This window comes from Trachurus japonicus, chromosome 24, assembly GCF_045865225.1.
Source record: "Trachurus japonicus isolate A0001 chromosome 24, Traja_1.0".
NCBI classification, from domain to species: domain Eukaryota; kingdom Metazoa; phylum Chordata; class Actinopteri; order Carangiformes; family Carangidae; genus Trachurus; species Trachurus japonicus.
The window spans coordinates 2,863,274-2,890,438 of record NC_140930.1 but is presented as its reverse complement, the minus strand read 5'-3'; the positions used below and the strand labels follow the sequence as shown (position 1 = coordinate 2,890,438).

The 27,165-nt window shown below is 41.1% G+C and overlaps 2 protein-coding genes across 2 annotated transcripts in view; one reads left to right on the top strand and one right to left on the bottom strand.

Moving 5' to 3' along the window:
* LOC146961138 (serine/threonine-protein kinase D3-like) overlaps positions 1-1,667 on the bottom strand; it is a 54,797-nt gene extending 53,130 nt beyond the window's left edge. The window contains exon 1 of the mRNA XM_085770748.1: positions 1,547-1,667. The gene's annotated coding sequence lies outside the window, so the exon portion shown is untranslated. The remainder of the gene's footprint in view (positions 1-1,546) is intronic.
* A 5,959-nt stretch (positions 1,668-7,626) lies between these two features.
* The window catches only part of cnksr3 (cnksr family member 3), a 43,237-nt gene continuing 23,698 nt past the window's right edge, over positions 7,627-27,165 (top strand). Inside the window, exons 1-2 of the mRNA XM_085770747.1 lie at positions 7,627-7,852; positions 24,684-24,847. Coding sequence (XP_085626873.1) covers positions 7,795-7,852; positions 24,684-24,847 — 222 coding nt within the window. The 5' untranslated portion in view covers positions 7,627-7,794. The remainder of the gene's footprint in view (positions 7,853-24,683; positions 24,848-27,165) is intronic.

Sequence of the window (27,165 nt, the reverse complement as noted above, 5' to 3'; positions counted from 1 at the left end):
CGTCACCACATTCAGGCGCATCCCTTGGCTGCACACACAGAGAGGACTGCCCCTTTATGCCGTTCTCTCTCCTCATTGGATAAAGCTTGTAGGATACAAGGAAAGTTTTCTCCTGGGCTCAGAGCAGAGCAGAGTGACTGACAGACCCGTGTTTCAGACCAAACACTCTATAGAAGTGATTGCTGTCGGAAGATACAACTATTTAAGACTTATATTAACACAAATATTCACTTTACTTCTGCTTTAACAAGTTAAAATCAGTCAAACAATCCTCAACTACTGTTCTTGTTGCTGTTGAACGCAGCATTTAAACTTTCACAAGGTAAAAGTAAGTGAACTCTTGGATAAACTGATGGATTAGACCTGATCTGTGTCCATCATGAGGACATTTGGACTGTTTTTTCCTCACAGAGCTCTGGATTTACTTTGATGTTTAGTTTATGGTCCTGATCCTGCAGAGTCCTTGATGATGGATCTGATCTTTCATCGTTTTGATGAAGTCCTGACCCCAGTTTGTTCCTCTTTAATGTCGTCAGTCGAGGGTTCACTCACACTCTCTCTCTCTCCAACTTAATCTGTAAATGTGTGAATGATCTTCTCGACACAGAGATTTCCTTGTAACTAAGTCGACTGGATTTCAATCTAAATGCGGCGTTTACTCACTTTCTCCTGTCACTCAACGTGAAGTTATGAACTGAAGTCAGATACATGAACGTCACTGATACTGAACTATGAGAAAAGCTGCAGAATATCCTCCAGGTTGATATTAAAACTCTGTTCTTCTGTTCTGAGTGTCACCAGCTCAGCTCAAACAGACCCTGAACGCCACACGACCAGAAGTCAGTGAACGCCTCTGTGTCACTGTAACTGCACAGGATCATCTGAGACCAACACCACTGTTCACCGCTCAGCTCGGCTGCAAAAAACAATGATAGCTACACTATATTTTTGATTTCTAAAAGAAAAAAACATCTGCAAAACATCTGCTGACTTCAAAATAAAAGCTCAGAGTTTAAACAGATCAAACACACATCTCAGTGTTTGGTTGACTGATGCATCACATGTATCATTGAACAGCCTCCAGTTTACCTACAGAATAATAGCCTACTATTTGGGTTTTATTCTAGGCTATAAATAATATAATAAAGGTCAAAAGAATGAATATGTTATTTTGTTGTCGCTGCACATTGAAATAAAATGTCTCCAATGTCTGTGTTGCCTAAATAAAAGATAAATCTACTGAACTTCATCATATTTTGAGTAATACGTGATAAAACAATCATTTAAACTCTTCAGTCTGACTTTTTCCTCCACATCCAAACTTTCCTGTTGTGTTCATGTCTCAGCTCAGCAACACAAACCTGATGATTATAACAACGGTGAAGCTCGGTCTGTTTTATCTTCTCTCTCTTTATCTGTAACTGGCTGAACTGTAACATTTATTTTGCATCATCACATCTGGATGTTGGTTGTTCATCCAGATGTGGACCGGACCGTGTGGAAGCCTGAAGCCGGGGCAGAGGGGCCGCAGGTCGGCCTAACCTACCTCACACAGCGCGGCGGCTGCTCCGCGTCCATCGCGCCGCTCAGCCAGAGGAACTGAACTGTAAACTACCGACAAAAGCCCCGGTTCGATTCCCGGTCCCTGGTCCCGGTTGGTCCGCTGCTGCTGCTGCTGCTGCTGCTCCCGGTTCGGTCGGTCCGTTACTCCGTTACTCCGTTACTCGGTGCTGTGCTGGCTCCAAAACTTCAGTGAGCGCGAGCAGCTCCAGCTTCATGCGGATCTGATTATCACCGTGACACACACACACACACACACACACACACACACACACACACAGAGGAGGAGGAGTCACAGAGAGGAGGTCTCACTCTGACAGGATTTCCAGGGACCGGACCTGTAGCTTCTTTTAAAGGGATAGTTCAACATTTTTGGCAAATTGCACCCATTGCCATACTGTAATCCCTATAGTCATAGCAGTAGGTTCGTTACCTTTAATTGTCGGTGCAAGCTGTTTTTAGAACGGCGGAGCAGAGCCATGAGCTGCTCAGAGCTACACTACGGAGGCTCATTATGGGATTTCTTGGTTTCCCTCATTAAAACTCATCAAATACACAATCCAACAACTCCACAACGCTCTGGTGGACAAGTTGTGAGCTGCACATTCACCACGCTATGAGATAATAACACAACGTTACCACACAGAGTTGTTTTAGAGGGAAATTCAGAGACTGCTTGATGAAAAACTGTCCCTGTTTTGCATGAATTTACCTCTAAAACAACTCTGTCTGGTGACGTTCTGTCTGCTGTTCTAAAAATAGCTTGCATCGACAATTAAAGGTAACTAACCTACTCCTAAAACTATAGGGATTATGGCAATGGGCCAATTTGCCAAAATGTTGAACTATCCCTCTAAGAATGCAACTTGGTCAAGGCAGCGAAGTAACCGAGACATAAAAAAGTGCAATGAAGCAAAGAAAAAACAGTTTTATTATCAGAAAATGTGACTTTTTCCCCAGAGATTTTTTCTCTATTAGAATTTAAAGACATAAAAATATCTTAAGAGAGTTCATTAGGAGTAAAAAAAAAAAAAGAAATGTAGTGAGGCTGAAGCACATGGTTTCACTACATTTTTTTTTACTCCTGTGAACTCTCTTAAGGTATTTTTATGTCTTTAAATTCTAATAGAGAAGAAATCTGGGGGGAAAAGTCACATTTCTTCGCTTCATTGCACTTTTTTATGGCTCGGCTACTTCGCTGCCTTGACCAAGTTGCATTCGGGTCTTAAACCACTTAAAAGAAGCTACTGGGTCTGTCTCATCTGGAGCGAAAAACTGATGTGAAATATGAAAAACACACCACAACACTAAAATAACATAAATGAGTGTTATGTGTCTCTGCTTCATTCATGAATTAACAGCTCTAAAAAGTAAAGTTGTTGAATATGCTCAAGGTAATACTCTGACATCTGTTTAGTTCAGAGGCCACAAACAGCGCAATTTGATCTCAACAACCGAACCAGTAGAATAACGATGATAACCTATAAATAAAAAGAAAGAATAGTTAATGAACTATTATTTTACAAAAGATATTATGAAGAAAGTGACATTTCTTGATAAAATATACGTGCAATTTTAACAATATTATGCCTCTTCTGTCTTCAGTGTCATTTTCACACTTGGCACATTCATCCTGCAGGCCGGATAGGACCTGCTGCCGGCCCGGTTTTGGTCCGCGGGCCACATGTTTGACACCTATGATGTAGATTCTGCAGCTTTGGGTGAATGTGAAGCTTCATGTTGTTGTTGCATGACTGTATACTGTCTGTTAACTGACTCTTTGTCACTCAGAAGCTCAGGTTGGACACTGTTCACTGCCTCCACTACAGTTTATATTTACTTATTCATTCATACATTCATTCCCTTTCTCTTCACACTGCAGCTGAAACAACCCCTACAGTAGATATTTCTATACTCAGAGTGATGCATCTGTCCATTGAAACCACCTCTGTCTGGTCTCAGGTCCTGGTCCTGACATGAATCTGTGGCTCCATCTCCTGGTGGAAACACTCAACCACCAGCAGGAGAAACACATGAACCAGGTTGGAGAAATAAACTAGGAAACAACGTCCACACATAGAAAAAATAAACTGGTACAGGAACATATTTGACTTTCAAATTAAATTATTAAATGTTAATAAACTTTGTGATGATTATTGATCAGTAACTTGAGCTTCATGTGCAGCTGCTGTTGGACTGAAACCTGCAGTTTACTTTAAATCATTGCTGCAGTTTATGGATTTTTCTTGCTGTTGTTCATGGACTTTGAACGTCTCTTCACTGCAGCTGAAGTTTATGTTGTTTTTTTATTGACTTTCATCTGTTTTCATGACACAATGTTCACAAATGCCTTTTTATTTTATTATAGGCTACTTGTGCATCAATTTAATGTGTTTATAGAATTAGTTTGTATATTTGCAGATCCATTTTCTATCAGCAAAATATTTTTATGAGTTCACAACTTAATTTTTTTGTATTTGTGGACAGTTGATGTGTTTATTTTACTGTTACATATGACACAGTGATTGTCAATCTGTTCACAAAAGGAAAATAAATGAGTGTTTAAATATTTAATGTTTCACGGCTTCTTTAATCTGGTCATTTCAACTGCAAAAAAACAAACAATCTGCTGCAGAAATAAACAGTTAAACTGAGGTGTATCACTGCTGTGTGTGAGTCAGGCCTGTTTTACTGTGTCTGGGTCAAAGGAGGGCAGTGTTTCCTACTTTATGAGCTGGAAAAGCAACAAGTTTAGGATTTTATTCGTGTCAGACAATCACTTAATTTGCTGAAGCTTGACTCATTTTGTGGAGAAACACTTTAACTCAACTTTAAATCAGTAGTTAGAGGAAGAATCACAGCCTTTATGGAAATAACAGTCTCCATCACAGAGAATGAACTCTTTCAAAAACAAACAAAACACCCATACTCACCTTCATCAACTCCATCTGCCAATGAAAATAAAGATTTAAAACATCCTTATACCAATACAGTAAATCGCTGCAGCACAGGAGGCCACGCCCACAAACTAATGATGCATTCAGGTGCTGTCAGACACAATAAACTCAACAACACAGACTAGTAGCAAATGTTCCACATACACATAATAACACTTCTGCTTTATAAACAGTAATAAAAACTGTACATAAAGCAGAATATAAACTCATAACTGATCATATTGAAGTTATTTTATTTGAGTTAAAGTAGCGAGTGAACCATCAGACACAACTTAAAGCGCTTCGTTCACACTTTTAAAGGGATAGTTCAACATTTTGGCAAATTGTCCCATTGCCACAACGCTCTGGTGGACAAGTTGTGAGCTGCACATTCACCACGCTATGAGATAATAACACAACGTTACCACACAGAGTTGTTTTAGAGGTAAATACAGAGACTGCTCGATGAAAAACTGTCCCTGAAGGCAACGTGCATCAGCGGTTTTGCATGAATTTCCCTCTAAAACAACTCTGTGTGGTAACGTTGTGTTGTTATCTCATAGTGTGGTGAATGTGCAGCTCACAACTTGTCCACCAGAGCGTTGTGGAGTTGTTGGATTGTGTATTTGATGAGTTTGATGAGGGAAACCAAGAAATCCCATAATGAGCCTCCGTAGCGTAGCTCTGAGCAGCTCACGGCTCTGCTCCGCCGTTCTAAAAACAGCTTGCACCGACAATTAAAGGTAACGAACCTACTGCTATGACTAAAGGGATTATGGCAATGGGCCAATTTGCCAAAATGTTGAACTGTCCCTTCAATCAAAAAACTAAAACAAAAAACCAGATCAAATGTGTGTGAAAATGCCAGTAAGTTTATGATGATTAAAGTTTGGTTCAATGATTCAGATTCAGGCGAGGTGAAAGATTTCAGTCATGTTTTACAACCGTTTCATCTTCTACCACTTCAACAACAAACAGTTGTATTTATATTTGTCAGATGTGGAGTCTAATGACTAAAGACTGTGGGGGTTCACAAACTCTCACAGCTTCTTCGTTCTCACACAAATACTTTTGTGCTGTGGAGAAGTCTTAATTACAGGCCCAGACCAGACCCCCTCTCATCCAGTTTAGTTTGAATCTCTGCTGCTTTTCCTTCTGTGTTCTCAACCTCTGGTATGTTCTCCTCCTTTTCTTCTCCTTCTCTTCACAGTTAATAACTCTCTCGCTGTGAGCAGAGTCAGATGTGAGCAGCTCTTCTCTTCCCATGGGAAACGTCTGCAGACCCTAAAAAAGCTTAACAAGCCAACACCCAGCGCACATGACCGAGCTGCTGCCGAGCCCAGAGATCAAACATCTGATTAGAGAGCGGAGGAAACATTTTTATTGTGATAATCTCACTGATTTAGTTGGAAGACTTTTATACATGTCCCAATTAGTCATGATTTCCTGTCTTTTAGCTTCATGAAGTATGGAGGCTGTTTTAACCTTTTATCAAACACTATTGTCTTATGGGTTGTTATGATTCCCCCTCCTCTTTAAATATATAAATCTAAAAAAAAAGAAAAAAAAGAAACTATGTCACTCTTTGAACAGGAATGCTTAAGTCTGTTTATCATTATCTTTTAACATCAGCACATAAAACCAGAACACAAACACAAGTGCAGATAAAAGGAATGTAAAATTATGAGGAAAGAAAAACCACACAAGTAGGCCTACATAAATTCATAACTATTTATTATTCTCAGTAAAATGAGTTTTTTCACACCAAGATATGAAATACCCATTTCCCTACACTCACCAAACTTTCCAAATTTCTTCCTCTCTATATCCTGCTTCTTTTTACAGAAGAGTTTGTAGATGTATCAGTACATTTTATACCAAAAAACACGATGAAAATTGATTTTTTTTTAATGACTGTAGACGGTATTTCCTGCTGTATGGGCTGATAAGAGGACGTAGTCACAATCCCTTCAGTAAAAAGTTTCTTGTGGAATGTATCAACAAAATGAAACCAAGCTTTTGAATCTGGCATCATCCAGTGTTGGTGATTCTGTTCTTGGCCATATATGCAAATTAGTGCATATTTGATTTGATTTGATTTATTCGGATCCCCATAAGCTATGGCAATGCCAAAGCTATTCTTCCTGGGGTCCATACAACATATTTACAGTGTATCAATGCAATTTATGTCCTATACAATACAATCCATGTTCAAATACAACATAAAACACACAGACACCAAAAAACAAAAACAAACAGATAGCCTACATAACACAACAATACACCGACAATACAAGACAGCTCCCTAGGTCAGCAGCGGCACGTCGAATTTACACATCATAATGTCAATACATGTCCACATATACTATATTATATATTGGTCACACAATAAGTTTCAATAACCCATTGATATTACATCCAGCGCCATCGAAACCCAGTCTCAAAATCAGACCCGACAAAATTAAAGCAGATTTGACAGTATCCCATTTTGGTGTACCTACATCTCCAAGAACTGTTTCTGTTTCACAAGGTGTCATGCTTGTACTTACAATTGTCCTGTATTAAATATTAAATCTCTATGGCGAACAGGTGTTCTTTGACTAACTTCTTAAAAATAATTTTACTATTTTCTTGTGTAATGTTGTCTGGTAGTTTGTTCCATTCTTGCATTTGAACTTGAAAGGTTTATTCACACATACACACAGACCCATACAACACATATTTTGTGTGAATCAGGTCTCCCATTGAAACTACCAAAAGCTTATTGCGGGAGCCTGGATACATATAACACAAAACAATACAGCATATACAAGACTAATGAGTTAACACCTCATTTGCATATATAAACATAAAATTCAGAAAACTTGCAATACATTTTTTCTTAGTTTTTATTTACATAACAAACTGGGAAAGTTTCATAGTGATATCAATTAAAACATTTTTTTTTTGGCTAGTATTCCAGATGCTCGTTCATGTGTTGGTCTCTCCCGTGGGCACGTGAAAGCAGCATCCAAATTCCCTCACATGATTGGAGGAGAGCGTTCGAAGGGGGCGTGGTCGAAACCCGACACCAGCTCCACGCGCTGTTGCTTATAAACTTTTCTGCACGAGCTCCGTCAGTTGGAGAGAGTAGTGGAGAGCGGAGCGGCGGACCGTTGGACCGTTGGACGGAGGACAGACTGAGTTGTCGCGCTTCCTACCGAGCTGAAAATGTCTCATTAACGGATTTAATTTCATATTTTTATGTTTTTTTTAACACGTGAGATTAAAAGTTGAGTTAAAAACACTGGACTCGAACATGGAGATGGAGGCTGTGAGCAAGTGGAGCCCGAAACAAGTGCTGGAGTGGATGAGAGGTGAGTCCGCTGACCGACTGACTGACGGTTAACGTTACCTAGCTACCGAGGATAACGTAGCTTTACGACGTAAATAACGGCTGATATTTAACATTAATTTCGATTTAATTACCTGCTGTGTTTTATTTAACATGTGAACTGTCGAGTTTATTGTATATTTGGTCCAATAACACGAGAAACAGGGCGGAAACGAGCAGAGCAGTCCGTTAATCCATATCAAACTAAAAACTGACAGACAGGTGAATGATGATGATAGTTGTTTTATTTTGAAGTGAACTAAATATTCAAGCTGATTTGTCAAACACAGAAAGAGAGAAATTATTCTGTTTTCACAATAGTTTATAGACCAAAAAAACTGATGCTTGTTCGGGAATTTCAAGTAATTGTTGGTTGCATTAACAGATGGGATGTCATTCCGTACAGTTTTCTGTGTTTTGTAGGTTTTACATTAGTCACAAAGTCTGGTGTTGTTGTCCCTGCGTGAGGAGACCAGTCAGTCAGGTTGTGTTTTGAATGTGCAGCAGCTCATTTGTTTTTATTCTGGTTCAGAGAGTCTGTTTTTAAATGAGCTCATGAGATCACAGGTTTTGTTTTTTTACAGTGTTTTATTATGAGAAATGTGAGTGTTTTACTTGATCTTAAACATTCTCTTCTTCTTTTATTAGGCTATGTTTAATCTTGTTTTAGCTCGAAAATGCAGAAGTGGGTCTGCAAAGCAGTGCTTTAAAACAGGTTAAAGTCTTGTTTAAATGAGGAAAAGTCAAAGTGTAAAGTTACAAACTTGATCAAATATTAAGTACCAGCTAGTGATGCCTTCAGGTTCCTGTTTTTCAGTCAGTTATCCAGAATCAGCTCCTGGTTTCTCCTCTGTCTCAGTGTTTTTCTGTGTGTTGATTCAGTAACAGGCTGATAAAGGAAACCACCGTTGTTTCTTTAACTGTTCAAAAAAATACTTTCTTTTTTTGTTTGTTTTCCATTGGCAGCTGGATGAGATAAACACACAGTGATCACATCCATCAGAGCGTAAACCGGTCTGACCGGTTCACATATCGGCCATAAAATCACTATCAAACCCATCATTCTGGTTTGATAACGACCGTCTTTCTAATTAGCAGCTGCAGTTTGTGTGTCAACCGATATTTATTTGACTATTTCACATGAATGCATCCTTTATTATGATGTGTCTTCCTCATATAGTGACATAACATTAAACCCTGGACACAGCAAGTAATTTCCAGCCATTTCATACAAAATCTCACATCATCTACTTTTTAAATCTATTCTCAGCCAAATTGCTTCGGCTATGTTAGTGCTGGTTCATCAGTTTTCCTTCCTGTCAGGTTAGCTGCAGATTTCAACTATTCAACCATTACACTTAAACATGAAGGATTTCAATGTTTTCTTCTCCCTTTAGCATTTCTACTGCTTTTTTACCTTTAAAAGACATATGTTTCAGCTTTAGCATTAGCCTTTTTCAACATTGCTTTAGCAGTTTCTTCAGCTAATTTAGCATTGATTCAACAATTTCTTCAGCTCATTCAGCATTGCTTCAGCAATAGCGTTCAGCTGCTTTCAGCATTCACACGCATTTCCTGCTGGAAATGCTATCTTTTTCTAGTTATTATTTTACTATTTCACATGAATGCATCCTTTATTATGATTTGTCTTCCTCATATATTGACATTACATCAAACCCGGGACACAGCGGTTAACGTAGCGGGGCCAAACGGACAGAGGATGAAGCTGTTGAAGGTGTCAGGCCTGATGTTTCCTCAGCAGCTGGATGTGTGTGTGTGTGAGTGTGTGTGTGTGTGTGTTGTTGGGTTTACTGCTGTCCATTCAGCTCCGTTACATTCCTGCACTTGTGTCATTTAGCAGCAGAGACAATGAGGAGCTGAGTTTGTAAAGGAGCAGGACAACAGAGGTCGGCCCCCCGCCGGGTGGACGGATGGGGTCAGGAGGTCACGGTGACACTCTCACTGACGGCGCCGATACAACACATGTGAACATCAGAGGTTTTGTTCTGGATGAAAGGAAAGACAAACACAGGGGTCGGTCACATGACCCGGCTCTTCATTAAATCTGAAACCACACAGGAGTCTGAGACCAGCAGAAAGTCATGATTCAGGGAAAGTAGAGTCCATGTCCACTGGAAACAAGTCAAGTTTATTTACTAGGAGGCACACAGTGGCACCTAACCTAAAATATTAGGAGCACAAGCAGAAAATTTATGGGCGAAATCGACTTGCAAAGTAGAGCTGCAACTATTCATCAATTATTAAATTAATCGTCAATTGTTTGAGTAGTTTTTTTAAGAAAAAAAGTCCAAATTCTCTGATTCCAGCTTCTTCAATGTGAATATTTCTGGTTTCTTTGTTCCTTTATGACAATAAACTGAGTCTCTCTTTGGTTTGTGGACAAAACAAGACATTTGAGGACGTCGTCTGGTGGTTTGAGAAACACTGATTGATATTTTTCAACATTTTCTAACATTTTATTGACCAAACAACTAATCAATTAATCGTTTAAATAATCGACAGATTAATCGATAATGAAACCATTCGTTAGTTGCAGCCCTGTTGCAAAGCAAAGCAAATATTCAAATTTCCTTTTAATTCATGATGACAGAGTACAGATTCTCTGAGTCGCCACATCCACATCTCGCCAAACAACAACAAAACAAAACAAAACAAAAAAAACAGCAACATTTTACTGGTTGTAATGTACATGTGCAAGGAGATGAAAAATATAAATATACAGGTGCACCTCAGTAAATTAGAATATCATGGAAAAGTCAATTTCCAGTAGTTCAAGTCAAATAGACCCAACCAAGTACTGAGTGCATAAAGTTGGACTTAAAAGGCCAACATTACATTATGAAAAATGCTTTTGTAATATTCACATTTTTTGAGACACTGACTTTTAAGTCTTCATTAAATGTGAAGCCATAATCATTACAATTCAATAAATAAAGACATGAAATGTTTCATTCTCTGTGTAATGGATCTATATAATGTATTACTGACATAAATAAACTTTTCAATGATATTCAGATTCACTGAGATGAACCTCTACTTGCACTCTCTCAAATTGTAGGGTCAAACTGTCTCCAGTTGGGGGGTGAGGGTATAGACTAGAGACTGGAGCTCATGCTTTTATTGTGAAAAACGTCACCGGCTGCTCCATCTTCCAGCCCTCCACCGTGAACCTACGTCGTCTCAGCTGTTGAGCTGCTGTGTTGCTCCACACCTACAGAGCCGCTGATCCAGAGCCTGCTGTTGTAGTTAATTACCGTGTGTGTGTGTGTGTGTGTGTGTAACAGACTCTTTCCTATTGGAGGTTCAGTGTTAAAATCCTCTGGTTTGATCCTGAGCTGGTTCCCAGTCACACACCTCCTGCTCCTATTAGATCCTATAGGGAAACTCAGGGAATTCCTTTAACTCTATTGGACGGAGTAACGACTGTGTCTGGTACAAGAACCGTCACACATCATCCATTGTTGTTGTTGTTTTCCTGCTGTTTCTCCCCTCGGTCCAGAGTCCAGCCTGTACATTGTCTGTAGGTGTGGATGTTGTGTCGGTGGACCTCGCCCTCTCTCCCAGTATCAGCTGCTTCAGCCGGTGATGGATGAGCTGTTTAACGTCCTAATGCAGCCGACGGGGAAACAAACACTATAGAAACGTAACAGCACAAAGAATCTGATGCATTTGATTGATTCAGTATTGTTTTATCACAGTTGTTGTTGTGTGTTTGCAGCGGGCGTCGACCGATGTGGGGTTTTCAGAGCCGATTTAGAACCAATATTCACTCATTTGGGGTAAAAGTTTTGAATAACACACCTGGAATTAGACTGAACACAGTTTTCTGTTTGGTTTTTGTACATTGTTAAAAACCTGTGATGAAAAAAACCTTCAACACAAACGCAAACACAGATCTTGGGTCAGTGGGCGGGGGACATTGTTTCACAGCCAAGAGTGAAATACATTCAGGGTTTCCGCTACATGCATTTTTTGCCGCCACTGCTTCGGTATTGAGGCAGACGCACAATAATAATCTACCAGTTACCATGACTTTGCAGCCTTTTCCACGACACAGTTCCAGCTCTACTCAGCTCGGACGGTTCAGGTCCTTTTCCATCACAGCTGAGTTCTTCATCGTTCCTGCTCAGCGCCGACGAGGTCGTCATATCACATTGTTGGTGTAAAATTAGCGGGTTTGATTCTTGTGTTGGACGTTGCGCCCGAGTACAAGTGTTAAAGCAAAAAAGCAAGGAAAAAAAAAACTGAGAAAAGGGCCAAGTGTTTCAGTCCGTATCACTGAAAGAAACGTCCGATACCGATTATCGTAAAAATGCAGAATATCGGGCTGATTTTATCGGCAAAGCGGATAATCGGTTCATTTCTAGTTCGCACCTTTGTCGCCTGTTTTTATTCTGTTTTTGTGCGGCGACTTTGTGTCTACGATGGAGTATTATATTAGGGCCACATTGACAAATAAAAAAATCACAAACTTTGAGAATAAAGTTGTAAATTTACGACTTTATTCTTGTAAATTTATGACTTTATTCTCGTAGGAAATGTACAACTTTATTTGCGTAAATTTACGACTTTATTCTCGAAGCCCTAATACTCCGTCGTATGTGTCATCAAAGAGGCCTGTTAAATAAAATGTTATTATGATTTGATGACAACTTTGATGATGTCCCAGTCGTTCTGGTCTGTTCTGGTCTCAGATCAGCTCAGCGTGTCTTCGGCCTTGGGGCTGTTGTTATTGGAGCAGAGCGATCCGACAGCTGGAGCTCAGCGTGTTGGGACCGGTCACATACCTGTGTGCCGGTCCGACAGGTGCCTCAGTCGCACAACAAGGCAGCGTGGACGATGACGGAAACATGAAGTCACATCCAGGTGTCAGGGAGACCAGAACACAGATACCGTTTATATGAAGACGTTACCTGTGCACTGCAAAAAACAACAAGTTTACAATATTAAATTAAAGGTAAAGATACTTTATTAACTTTTAATACATAGAATACACAATCGTAACGCATTGCACAACTCGTTAAAGCATGAATAAATAGATAAACAGATCAAAATAAGGATTATTGACTCATGATGTGATAGAAAAAGTCTCTCTCTTAGATTTAAGGCCCAGCTGTTGGATGTTTGAGGATGTTAGCACATCTGTATTCAAACTTCTGATCTATATTTTAATTGATTATATATTGGCCCAGATATTTGTTTGATTATTATTCATACCAAGAAAACAGTGGAAAAAAACACCAGAATAAAACTCTTGTTACACCAAATTTCATTAAAAAATATCACATTTTATCACCAGAACAACTGAAAACACAACTTTTTGCATCTTTTTGTGTTTATTCTGGCCTAATAACACATCATTATTTGTCTTTTTTAAACCTATATCAATGTAAACTCCTTGGTTTCCACTCAGTAGAAGTTGAACAGTGCAGGAGTCCATAGTCTGCTGTACTCTGACTGTGACCCTGTGCTTCCTCCACTCTGATGTTACTAGTTTTGCCAAAACAAACGTATTTGATGTGTGATAATGGAGCCGAGCGGTGGCCGGCGGCCAGGACGCTGCGTTATTGTGCTTTCAGTTTGAGGAATTTAATCTAACAAAGACCTTCCTGCCTTCCAGAGTTCCCGCTGCTCGTTGGGATGAAGGAAGGTCACAGAGAAACACACTTTAATAACCGATAGAAAAACCACCGGCTGATAGATCACTGTTCAACACCTCGGTCGGCTTCATTTACACACTCAACCACCAACCAGCTTCTTTACCTGAGTCCTATGTATCACGTCTCATTGAAACAGCCCATAATAATCTATATTATTATTATACACACAACAACAATGGAGTCTGTGGACACACGTGTCACCAACGCAGCTGCAGGTGTGTGTGTGTGTGTGTGGTCTTGTCATACGTGATGATGAATCAGACTGTGTTGGTGTTTGAGGAGAGGGAGGAGAGCAAGGATCGCAGGTTCAAGTCCCATCAGACACATGCAGAAGGTGCAAAGCCGCAACAGCAGTAAGAGATGATTTAAATGTGCTGCTTCAGACCGTCCCGTCTGTCCCGTCTGTCCCGAGGTCGTGTCCGTCCCCGCCCAGCGCCAGCGTCGTCTTATCAGTGGAAGTGAATCAGAGGAAACGGCCAGACGCCCTCCACTGAGCCTCTTCCTGCTGCAGTGTGTGTGTGTGTGTGTGTGTGTGTGTGAACGTGGCTCTGAACACTCTCACTCGTGAACACACACACACACACACCTCAGCTCAGACTGTTCACATGTTCATGTTTTCATCCATGTGACCCGTTCTGAATGTTTCATTGTTGAGTTTTTACAAACGTCACACTCTGTCGGCCATGTTGGATCTTAAGATTAAGATTTATTTGTCATTGTGCATTTACAACAAAACGCTGCTGCAGCAAAAACCTCCAGATACGTAGAAAGAAAGAAAAGAAAAAACAATAGCTCACTACATTTACAGAAATACTCTAAAGTGCTTAGATTAAATTATACAATACAAACATATACACATAATAGTAACAGATAAAGTAAAAATCAAGTGCAGTTGGGATCTCAGGTGTATTATAAATAGTAAATTTTGCAGTCAATGATTCATATCAATCTTCTTTTAAAGGATCTGATATCGATTCATAAAATACTCAGATTGATCTTTTAATGCAGGTTTCCTCTGTTAGAGCTGCACGATCACGATTATAACCCACAACTGTATAGAAGAGTTGCACTGTTTCCTCCTGCAGTGGGTCGTGTTAAATAAATAAATAAATTAATGTGCATTAATGTAACTGCAGCTTCTGGGTCAGTTCTTGGTGTAAACATTGATATTTTTGATAATGCAGCAGGTTAGAGAGTTTCATCTTTCTTAGTTCTGTGTAAATCTGAGAAAAATTGGTGTTAAAACCAATCAAATCAGAATTGGTCGCCTTCACTAAGTTGTTGTGTTGTGTTGGTTGTTTAGTTGTGTTGCACCGTGTGTGTGTACGTGTGTGTGTGTGGTGGTTGAACGGGGCAGTGGGACCTCGGCTCCGTCTCCACTCCCACAATTCCTGTTTGTTTTAGTTTCATAAGAAGCTCAGAAGGAAATCCTTTTTCCCCCTGAATGGTGTTTGTTCACCACAGAACCCCCCCACCACACACACACACACACACACACACACACACACACACACACACACACACACACACACACTGCTGCCTCGTACCAACGACATGAAGGTCCAGGGTGTGTGTTGTGAAGCTATGAATAGCCTCGCTGCTCTTTTGCCACTTTTCCTCTGGTCTCTCTCCGCCCTCGTCCTGTTGTGATGGAGCTGGGGGAGGGGGAGGGGGGGGGGGGGCTGGTTGAGGGGGGGTAACTGTTCCCTTTTGTTGCCCCCAGCTGGGGAGCGTTGAATCCCAACTTGAGCTTTTGTGCTTCGATGATACAACACGCGCCATTTGTTGTTGTAATGAACACAAATGTAGAGTTCACTCAGGACAGTCGGGCCCCCCCCCCCTTCTTCCCCCCCTCAAGACCAACAGGGATAAACAAAAGGTTCATTCACTTCTCTGCAGATAAATAGTTTTTATTGAGCTCAAATGATTAGAGAGAAGCTTCTGCAGCTTGTTTTTGTCATGGAGGTTTGAATTATTGTATAAAAACAGCAGCACTTAAAATGTCTGTTAATGTGAACTGTTCCTTTTTCTTTCTATATTCTCTCTGAATATGTGACAAACAACACAACATAAAATAACAATAATAAAAATAAAAGTGGTCATCTAACTACAAACATCATAATATGTATCCATCTAGATATATTTCGTATTCGAAAGGAGTGGGAATGATCTTATTTAATCCCACCCCCTAATTACAATACTGGCTTTTCTCTTTTTTAACTTCCTGGTTACTAGATCATTATTTAATAATGTAAAACCACTATGTAATAACTAATTATATTTCTAATTAAGGTGTAAATTCATGTACATACATTATATTCAACATAATGCCTAACCCAGCTACTAGCATTAGAGACGACAACATCAAAACCAAAGTAAGAGATAACTGAGTAAAGATGAAATGAACCAAAAGACATAAAGTTACAGATGACACGTTCCTTTTATATTTTAACCTATATATATATTATTTTCATCTTGTCCATGTTCAAACTGCCAGAAAAGGAAAAGGTCCCTCAGCATAGTTGCAAAAATGCAAAAATAATACACTGATATTGATTCAAATATTGAAAAAGAGTGTTTCATGTTTAACTTTATGTCTTTTGGAGATCATTTCATCTTCTACTTGATGAACTGTTTTCACATTAACAGACATTTTAAACCAGAGGTGATCAAACTTTTGCACGATGCCACTGTATTTATGTATATATGTGTGTGTTATGTGTGGGCAGCAGCAGCAGCAGCAGAGATGTGGGCGTGGCTCCGAGGGAAGCTGCTGCTGCTGAGCCTCCTGTTTGTTTAGATCTTTCCGACCAATGATTAACCGGCGTGTTTACGAGCAGCTGGAGTTTCACCTGCTCCTCCTTTTTACTGACGTTCCTCACGTGTCGGACCGGAGACGAGCCGCTGACTGACCCACTTTATCATCCTCATAAATACTTTGTCAGAGTTTCTGTCAGGACAGGAATCCAGAGGGAGGGAGGGAGAGGAGGATTTCTGACGTGAAGAGGAGCAAACAGACAGGAGTTCCTCAGCAAACAGACGGGAACAAGGAGCTTCACTGTGCAGATGCAGCGCTGCTTCGAACCGTTGGTTTGGTCCCAGACGACACTGACATCATGGAAATCCAATGATTCTCCATCAAAACTGTCACTTCTAGTCCACACATGCTGTTTTAGTTTAACGTATTTGAACGTGTCTGCACCAATTGGCCATAAATCAATATCTGATATCAGCTGATCTTCATTATAACTGGTCTATACCTGGTGTAGGGCTGGGTATTGTTGAGAATCTCACGATTCGATTCGATTTCGATTCATTAGGTCACGATTCGATTCAATATCGATTCGATTCGATATTGATTGAAATGCTTCGATATCGATTCAGTATCAAGCAGAAATACACAAATAAGAGTACCAGATTTTTTTTTTTTTAATAATTATTTGTTTAGTTTCATGCCTTATGAACAGCCATAGTATAACTCATAGCATAACAAAATATGACACTGCTTTAACACTGAACTACAGTGCAGCTAAATTTAAATTAGGCTATGTGATACTTTCCTCTTGGAAAATAACTCATAACATTTTGAGTAATAAAACAATACAAAACAATATTATTAATAATAGTTGACTGCACAACTGAAAATATTGTAGCGACCCCGCAGTAATGTTCTTGTTATGATGTTTAAGTTCTGTGATTTCTGACTGACTGTCAATGTGTATGGTATGGGTACGGGCAGGTGGGATGAGAAACTGAGGGGCTGGGGTGAGTGTGAGGAAGACAGAGTCCTGTCTGTGTGTAGGTGAGTGAGTGAGGAGGAGCAGAGGAAGAAGTGAGAGCAGCTGTCAGATAAGTTCAGGGTTTCCCGCAGCGCTTTCCTGTTAAGGCGGCCGCCTTAACAACAAAGAGCTGCCGCCTAAACTAACGTCTTAAAAAAAAAAAAAAGTAGCGATATTCGCCGCCGCCGCCGCCGCCCCCCCCGTCGGACGATGGCCGCATCCTCTCACACACATACACACCACAGAGAAGCACGCATGCATAACAGCAGCGCGTGTTGAAAGCGAAAGTTAATACGGCACGGCGCGGTGCGTCCCTCCCCCTATCGATCCCCGCTGCTGCTGCTACTCACTCCCATATTGTTATGGTTTGGTCTAGTGCGGCCCCCGTCCGTACAGCGCGAATCACAGGAGGGTGTTGCTCGCAGCGCCCCCACTGGCCAGGGGCTTGAATCGATTCAAAAGATTGCTGAATCGATATTGAATTGCAGAGAAAAGAATTGCAATGCATTGCTGAATCGATATTTTTACCCAGCCCTAACCTGGTGACATCATGCCTGTTATCAGTCAGTACGTTTACATGACGGTTGAAAAACTGAACTCTGGCCTTAATGCGACTGAAACTGGACGACTGAAGTTCATGTCAACGTGTAAATGTGTCCGACTGAGACCGAACTAAAACATCCAGACAGTGTGATTGGAAACTGGTTTTCTACTTCATGTATTCGTGTTAATCTGACTGAAAGTGGACGATGCATGATGTGCTCCTGCTTCACAACAGTAGAGGCGACACAAAGTGGAGCAGAGAGGTCGGTCCAAACCGGCCTGTCAGTGTGTTGATGCTTCAGCACCGATTCACTGCGTTTCACACGGAGCAGCCGGCAAGAAAAACAAGAAGCCTGAGGTCCGACCTGACCAGATTCAGATTCAGATTCAGATTCAGATATTTTTATTTATGTACTTAACAAGAAAAATGTCTTTCAGATGAGCAGTTAAGACAGTCAGGTGTACATGAAAGGGAGTCTCCAGAAACTGATTATAAATAGGGGACCCGAGAAATCAAGAAATCAACAGCACGACCAGAGACATTTCTATATATTTTCAGCCCAGATCGGTGCATCCGATTGGAAACCGTAGTTATTATTTCCAGTTATTTACTACTAGGTGACAGAAGAGTCAACTGCCCAGTGGTCTGGTCTGTATTAACCTGCTGACATGACCTGTAACTCCACCTGACAGGGAGGAGACACCAGCAGTTATTAGATGTTCTCTGTTGCTTCTAACTGGGACGAGGACAGAGAGTTACAATCAGAACAGACACGTTTCCTCCTGTCGGTGTAACACACAGAGAGTGTCTGACTGACAGCAGAGCAGAGGCCTCGTCGTCTGCAAACAGCAGCACAGACACGTTGACTCTGTTAGAGACGGAGACTCCACAGCCTCAGTCAACTGGTCCTGGTGTCCGTCACCCTGCAGCAGCTCCTCCTCCTCCTCCTCCTCCTCCTCCTCCTCCTGCAGCAGCAGCAGACTGAGCTCTGAGTCTCTGAGCTAAAGCTTTACAGTATCTTCTGTGTTATCAAGAGCAGCACAGAACGTTGTCCAGGTGAGAGTGTGTGTGTGTGTGTGTCCAACGTGCACAAATGTATTGTGTCAACAAACAGGCTGGTTCCTAAGAGCTTCACAGCGAGCAAACACACACACAGACGCAGGCCGCCATGTCGGCCTCACAGCTGATTAGATTGAGATTTGTGGTAAAACACAAAAGTGAAGTGAAAGTCGATCTGATGAATCATGAACAGAAATCACTGGAGAAGCAGTGAACGACGCCACAGCTACAGAGTGAGTTATATTTATTGATAACAGAGTAAAACTATCAGTTTAAGGTTTTGTCTTCACTCAGTAGGATCAGACTCAGAGTTTCTTGTATTTTCACTGGAGTTGTTGAACGTAACAACAAATCTAATCCTGTTGAGACAACATCCTCATCATCCAATCACATCAGACCCCCGAGTCTGTTCAAATAAAACTTTATTCCACTCAGTCAGTCAGTCAGTCAGTCAGTCAGTGTGCTTGCAGGATCACACCTGGTTCCTCCTCTGAGCTGTAACACGACCGGCCTGTAAATATTTCATCATCTCAGCCTAAGTGGTGTTTTGTTCAGGTCCAATCAGAACAGAAGGAAAGCGAATCTGCTTTTTGAAACCGTGTGTGTCCTTTAGAAGCAGAAGTGAGAGACGTGTCTTCAGTGTCTCGGTGTGTGTGTGTGTGTGTGTGTGTGTGTGTGTGTGTGTGTGTGAGCTGCTGCTGGTTGTGAAATGTCTCGGCAGCACAGATGTCAGATTGAGAGACGGCTCCAGTTTGGGCTCAGGGCCAGAAACGCCTGGCGGGAGGAAAAGATGTCTCAACTGTCGTGTGAATTAACGACACGTCGCCTTTTTACTGCTCATGAGAATATTAGATCCAGAGCTGAGAGTTGGCACTGAGCCGCTGGTCGGTTTAGTTAGGAGCTTCAGGTTCATCCTGCTGGGGGCCGGGGCTTTTAATCTGAAAATCTGAATGCATTGGCATGATTGGCTCGGCTCTGTCCTGCCTCATTAGCAGGTGATTTGTCCGGTGTTGGTGTGTGACATGAATCTGACCCCGGTGACGGCGTGCAGCTCCTCCGGTGTCGGTAACGGGATTCAGACCGTCATCAACACATTCCTGCTGCAGAGCCACAGAGCCAGGTCCTGATCTGTCACCGAGCTTCACCGTGCAGCTGATGGGTGTGTCAGCCAGGGGTGTGTGTGTGTGTGTGTGTGTTTGTGTGTGTGAGCAGGCACGGCTCCAGGAACATGCAGCAGCAGAACGTGGTGGTTCCCGACTCGTAAACACAGAGGAGGAGGAGGAGGAGGAGGAGGAGGAAGAAGAAGAGCTTCAGTTTACAGGCTGCTAATGACCTGATAATGTCAAGAAATAACAAGTAACTGCATCATAATGTTGAGAAATAGCCCAGAAATAACGATTGATTGTAATAAATTGACACTTGCAAAAATTCTGGCCTTTCCAAAGAAATTCAAAGCATGAAAATCATGTGTAATCTTTTCCCTTTATGAAAAAAAAGACATTACTATGAAATTGGACGTTATTTCTAGGTGTTTTCTTGACATTATCGTGTAATTAACGGTCTGTAAATTAGGGTTAGTAAGTGTTACTAAAGAGCTTTATAGTGAATGATGCACAGACATCTGCAAAACGTTTTTCATAGTTTAATAATGAATATATGAATGTAGGCTTGGGCGATAGGTAAAAAAATTCCAATCGGCCACCGTTCCCCTTTAAATCGGCGGTTGACGATATATTCGGCCGTTATGACACGTGTGCAGAGCGCAGGTGATAGATAAATAATTTCAACAGAATTGCTGTGAATCTGTGAACGCACACGTATAAAGGGCGGATTCAAGGCAGCAGATCAGTCACAACCAGAGCACCAGACGCGTCAGAGAGAAGCGAGGTGAGCGCAGCGCAGCGCACACCTTATGTCTCCTGTGAGGAAGAAAGAAAAAAAGAAGAAGCCTGTGGTCCGACTCCGACCTGACCCGAGTTATTAAATGTTTACGTTTAGGCTATTTAAAAGTAGTTTAATTGGTGCTGACTTGTAAATGAATGCTGCTCTGGATCCAAAGTATCCAAACAACAGAAACATTTTATTATATTAGACTATATATTTTCCATCTTTGCTGAGCATAAGGTTTGTTCTAAATTAAATAAAAGCCTGTCCCATAGACGCGTGTCTCTATAAGACAGGTACGCTCGGCGCACATACACACACATACACACACACACACACACACACACACACTCACACACCCTCAAAAAAAAAAAAAAAAACTATTGGCAGAAGTCCGGGCCGTGAGAACCGGCAGCCTACCTTTCGTATGGATAATCAGCTTGATAATCCGTTGTTGTGATAGACACATGTGTTTTCATAACGTGGATACAATCACCGCAACTCTGTCCGGAGCTTCGCTACTTTTATTTCAGTATCCTTGGTAACAGTAACCCCCGGTACAAGGATTTCAAAATAAGGGCACACTGAATATCAGAAAAACATTACAGCCATAACGCTCTTCTAAAAATAATTCAGACTCGTCGGAAATCAGTGTGAATAACATAGGCTACATATTACATAGCTGCCAGATCCAATTTACGCATGCTTTGAATTGTGCTCCATGTAAATTAGAGTTGAATTCTGTGGAGCCAGACCATTAATTTGGCGAAATAAAATGCAAAAAAAATCGCCCAGACAATCGCCAAAAATTAAATCAACCGTGACGGACTCAGCCGGTGGTCGATTGGCGATACATTCGTCCTATCGCCCAAGCCTATATGAATGTAGGATTTCCTGTTTTCCCTCCAGTCGTGGACGTTAACAACACAAACACAGTCTCATGATGTCTGAACATTAAACAGTGATCAAGTGAAGCTCTGATCAGCTGATTGTCACAACAACTCTGATCAAAGCTGAAGCTCACTCCTGATTTCAGCGTTTGATAAAACTTCTAAAAACTTTTAAAATAATAATAATGGCTTAGATATAGCGCTTTTCATGGCACCCAAAAACTAAACTACAGCCTTGTTGTACAGGGTGTCAGTGTGTGTGTGTGTGTGTGTGTTATTGTGGGTCTGAGGTGTGACCTGAGCAGTTAGTGAAGGAGGAATGTCCCTCCCTGCTGTTTGTCGACCATCTGTCGTCCTCTGGGTCTCAGGCCGTCTTCAATCACCACATGCAGGGACAGTTGTTGTCTCAGAGCCGTCCACATGGATACGGATTTAATGATAATTTAATGAATAATTTGAAAAGAATGATGAAGGAAACAACGTTATGTTTTCTATCTGTCAGACAGAGCTACTGTAGCTTACATGGGGAGTACAGAGTCGATGGTAAATCACATGCGACTAAACCTTTCTGTCTTCTCTGTTTCTGGTGTTTATGATGATACGATGGACGCTGCCGTGTTCACGTTACAACAGAAAGCATTGCACAGTTTACACGTGTACATATTTTAGTACACGTATGTTCACATCCCTAGTTTAGAGTCGTGTTCAGTGGATCCATGTGGACGCAGATATTTCTTGAAACAATGACGTGTTTACTGGAAACTTTTCAAAAAACGAGAAAAGAAAGAGAATGTGTTGAGGTGAAGCTGTGTTTGGGTTTGGACGAGGTTCTGTTGGCCGTGCGCCGCTCCGAGCTGAGCCACTCAACTTCTAACGTTTGGTTGCAGCTTGTGATCAAAGGCTTCAACAAAGCAACAAGTGTTTTGAGTCCGTGGCCGTCAGTGGTGTCGCGTCGCCGGGTGTGAATACAACACCAGACGTTTGTCTCGGTGTTCAGACTCTTTACAGACGATGATGGACTGGCAGCAGAATCAACAGCTTCATTGATCTGTAGCTGCAGCTCCAGGGTATCCGCGGGGTCTTGAAAAATATTACAAGGCGATAAATCAATTTGGGGAAAATTAAGACCCTTAAAAAGTATTAAAAAGTCTTTTCAAAACATTGTAAAAGTGTGTGAATTTATTAAAAAACAAAGATGAACCGGTACATGAAAAAAGAAAAGAAGATTGTTGTTTTTGTTTTTTAAACTTTGAATTCTGTAGCATCATAGTGGTCTATAGTCTTTATCACAAACTAAAACTGTTAAGTTAAAAGTGTCACTGATGTAAATGGTTACAGCTTGAAGTGGCGGTGAGGTGTTGAAAAATATTGAGAAGGTCTTGAAAAAGTCTTAAAAAGGTATCAGAATTAACTTCAAGATTCCTGTATTTACCCTGAGCTCCGTGTGTGCTGCTGATGGGATGTCGATGTTCTCTCCTCCTATTGGTCGGTCGGTGGGAACTCTTTCATCTCGGCTCCCGCTGCCGTCTGTCACAGAGAGAGGTCAGAGGTCAGAGGTCACGTTTCAGGGTCAGACTCTGTGTGGCGCCGCTGGAGGAGGCGGCATCTCGCCGAGGATCACAGGAGGTCGGGGGAGGGAGGGGAGCGGGGTGGGGGGGGAGGGGAGCAGGGAGCGGGGGGTCCAGGTCTGAGCTGTTAAACAGACACACATGTAAAAACTGGGCTGATTATTTTCATTATCAATTCATCTGACAGTTATTTTCAGCAGATACTTGACATGTTGACTGAAATCATTCATTACTTAGAAAATGAATCAACTATTGTAATAACTGTCTACACACAACTATCAACACTGTGTAAATATCATTTTTATTCTGTTTTGTAAACAACTGTATATATTCCGAAATCAGAAAAAAGTGGTAGAAATTATCAAAAAATAAGATTTCTCAAAAAAAAAATTCTAGAAGAAACTGGTAAAATTTCTCAAACAGTTTTTTAAGAAATTCTAGAAAAAGTGGTGAAAAAGGTAAAAATTATAACAATAATAAAAAGTGGTAAAATTTCTCAAAAAAAAGAAAGAAAAAATTTAAAAATTCTAGAAAAACTGGTAAAATTTCTCAAACAGCTTTTTAAAAAATTCTAGAAAAACTGGTAAAAAAAAAAAAAAAAAAGTAAAAAATAAATAATAAAAAAAATTCTCCAAAAAAAGAAAGAAAAAAGTTTAAAAATTCTAGAAAAAAGTGGTGAAATTTCAAGAAAAAGTTGGGACCGTCATGAACCCTTTCAAGAACCATTTGAGGACCACTGGTCTAATCAGTTATTGGAAAGTTGTTGATGCTGAATCAGAGCTGGACCCTGTGAGTAGTGGACAGGTGGACAGGTGGACAGGAGGACAGGAGGACAGGAGGACAGGAGGACAGGAGGACAGGAGGACAGGTGGACAGGAGGACAGGAGGACAGGTGGACAGGAGGACAGGTGGACAGGAGGACAGGAGGACAGGTGGACAGGTGGACAGGTGGACAGGAGGACAGGTGGACAGGAGGACAGGAGGACAGGAGGACAGGAGGACAGGAGGACAGGTGGACAGGAGGACAGGAGGACAGGTGGACAGGAGGACAGGTGGACAGGAGGACAGGTGGACAGGTGGACAGGAGGACAGGTGGACAGGAGGACAGGAGGACAGTGAGCCGGTCCTCAGGTGTGTCCAGGTGTGTTGAGGCTCAGCTGCAGGACGGAGCAGCAGCTGCAGAGAGTCAACATGAGGCCGTTGTTGACTCAGCAGCCGTGTTGTGTTGTGTTGTGTTGTGTTGTGTTGTGTTTGCTGTCGGACCTGAATGGACCTGACACTGAAACTCTGCTGTTTACTCTGTGGTACGACGATCCACTCTCTCTCTCTCTCTCTCTCTCTGCTGCTCTCAGACCTGCGATCATCAGTATCTCTAACTCTGACCGTCCCTCTCTCTGTGTGTCCCTCAGGTCTGGACGACAGCCTGCAGCAGTACGTGTGGTCCTTCCAGCAGCAGCAGGTGGACGGGGAGAAGCTGCTGAGGATGTCCCACCAGGAGCTGCTGTCTGTGGGCGTGTCCCGGGTGGGACACCAGGAGCTGCTGCTGGAGGCCGTGGACCTGCTCTGTGCTCTGGTCAGTTACACTGCTGCTGCTGCATCACCATGTCATCTCATCTTCATTTATCATTCATTCATTTATTTATTGCTGCATTAAACATCAATGTAAATGCGTCAGACTCACCACAGTAAGACTTTACAACCTCACAACTAGGGATGTCATGATTATAAATTTTCTTGGTACGATTATTATCAGAGAAATAATCATGGTACTACGATTATCACATTAATTAATTTCACAACACTATGAATGTGTAAAATCAAATATAGTCAAAATATAACCACATTACTCACTGTTTACACAACATATTTCAAGTATCTATAAATATAGGACCACTTATTAATCCCCAGGGGAAATGTTTGAAATATTCAGGTCATAAATTGTCATCTATACCAAATGTTTATTTTAATAGTTTTTTGTTTTGTTTTGCTTTTTTATTTTTATTAAAAATGACACACTAACATTTAACTTCCTACCAATTCAATGTTACGTTAGTTAAATGGACCAGTATCTGTGCATTTACCTTTATTTTTGCGCACATCTGCCGATACGGTTCCAACATTATCTTTTTGTGAAAGTGACGGTATTTAGGAATCTTTACGACCAATTAATTGTGGCGTTTAATACGATTAATTTTGAAAACAAGTAATCGTGACATCCCTACTCACAACTACAAATCATATAATAGACAATTATAAAACAAGACTCAGGCAGACAATATCAAAACAAACAGTATTATAACAAAACATTTCAACCCACAGTTAAAAATGAAAAAGATCAATGGACCAAAACCCGTTGATCAAAAGCAGGCATCAGATTAAGAAACACTATCAGGCTGTGTATAACTGAGCACATGTCTGATTTGTTTTTAACCAATGTTTGAGTTTTTATTTTTTAAAGAGTGAGTAGTTGTCCCAGTTTCTGACGTGTAGCTCCAGGAATGTGTACCATACGTAGGTGATGCAGATGTGACTGAAACTCTCTTTAGAAGTGAAGCAGTGAAGCAGCAGCACAGTTAGTTTGATTCTTCTGAGAATCAACGAAGCTTCAGAGAAACGGCCGGCGGCAGGTCTGCAGTATGAAAAGATCTGAACATGTTGTTTGTGTTTGTCAGGACAGTGAATGTGCACGGGGACAATGATGATGATGATGATGGTGATGATGATGATGATGATAACCCACATGATGCACAGATCAGAGAGAAGAGGAGCTGTAAAAACACTCCTCCTCCTTGTGTTTGTTTCCTCATGTTGCTGCTCACTCTGAACACACTCAGTGTTTCACTTCTTGTGAATGTACAAAACCTCTCAAAGCTCATGATCGCCTGTTTGAGCACTTTCTATAAGCTGCTTCATTCCTGCCACAGTTCTCAACCGACCTGAACATTAAAACGTGACCCGACTCAGGAGCAGTAATTCTCCACCTGAACGTGGCCAAAGAAAAAGAGCCAGCCTACAGTGCTGTGAAAAAGTGTTTGTCTCCTTCCTGATTTCTTAGTTTGCTGCATTTTTGTTGCACTTAAATGTTTAAGATCATCAAACAAATATATATATTAGACAAAGACAACCCAGCGTTAGTGGATAAAGACTCTCACTGTGGTTCACTGGAGCTTTAGAAATGGCTTTCTAAGACTTTCCAGACTGATAGATGTCAATATTTTTTATTTTTTTAATCTTTTCTTGCATGACCTGCTGCTGTTTGAGATCTCTCAGCCTCCTTCACTTCACTCAAACAGGTTCTAATGAAGTGGTTTCTTAGTTCAACAGGTCTGTTAGGGATCAGGTCTGGGTGTGGGGAGTGACGTTGAAAATATATCAGTTATTTTATGATTTAACAACCGGGGCAATTACTTTTTCACACAGGGCCAGGTTGGTTTGGATAGCTTTTTTCCCTTAATAAATGAAATCATCATTTAAAAACTGCATTTTATATTTACTTGGGTTATCTTTGTCTAATATCCAAATTAGTTCGACGATCTTAAACATTTAAATGTGACAAATATGCAAAAAAGTAAGAAATCAGGAAGGGGGTAAGTACTTTTCACTGCACTGTACAGTCTGTTGGCGGAGCAGCGTTTATTTAGAAGAAGTTTAAACTAGTAAATGAAGCTGCTCTGGATGCGACTCTTTCCTCCAGCTCTGACTCTGTTAAACAGGAACAACAGAACCAGTGGAGAGGAACTTCATCTTTGTTGTAAATGAAATAAAGTCCTGTCCCATATGAGTGCATGGCTCTGATAGAAGACGGCTCAGTTCTGCAGGTGAAGCAGATAAAAGTAGGACTTACACCTTGCACCATGCGCTAACGATCCACCTCAGATTTGTAACCACGGA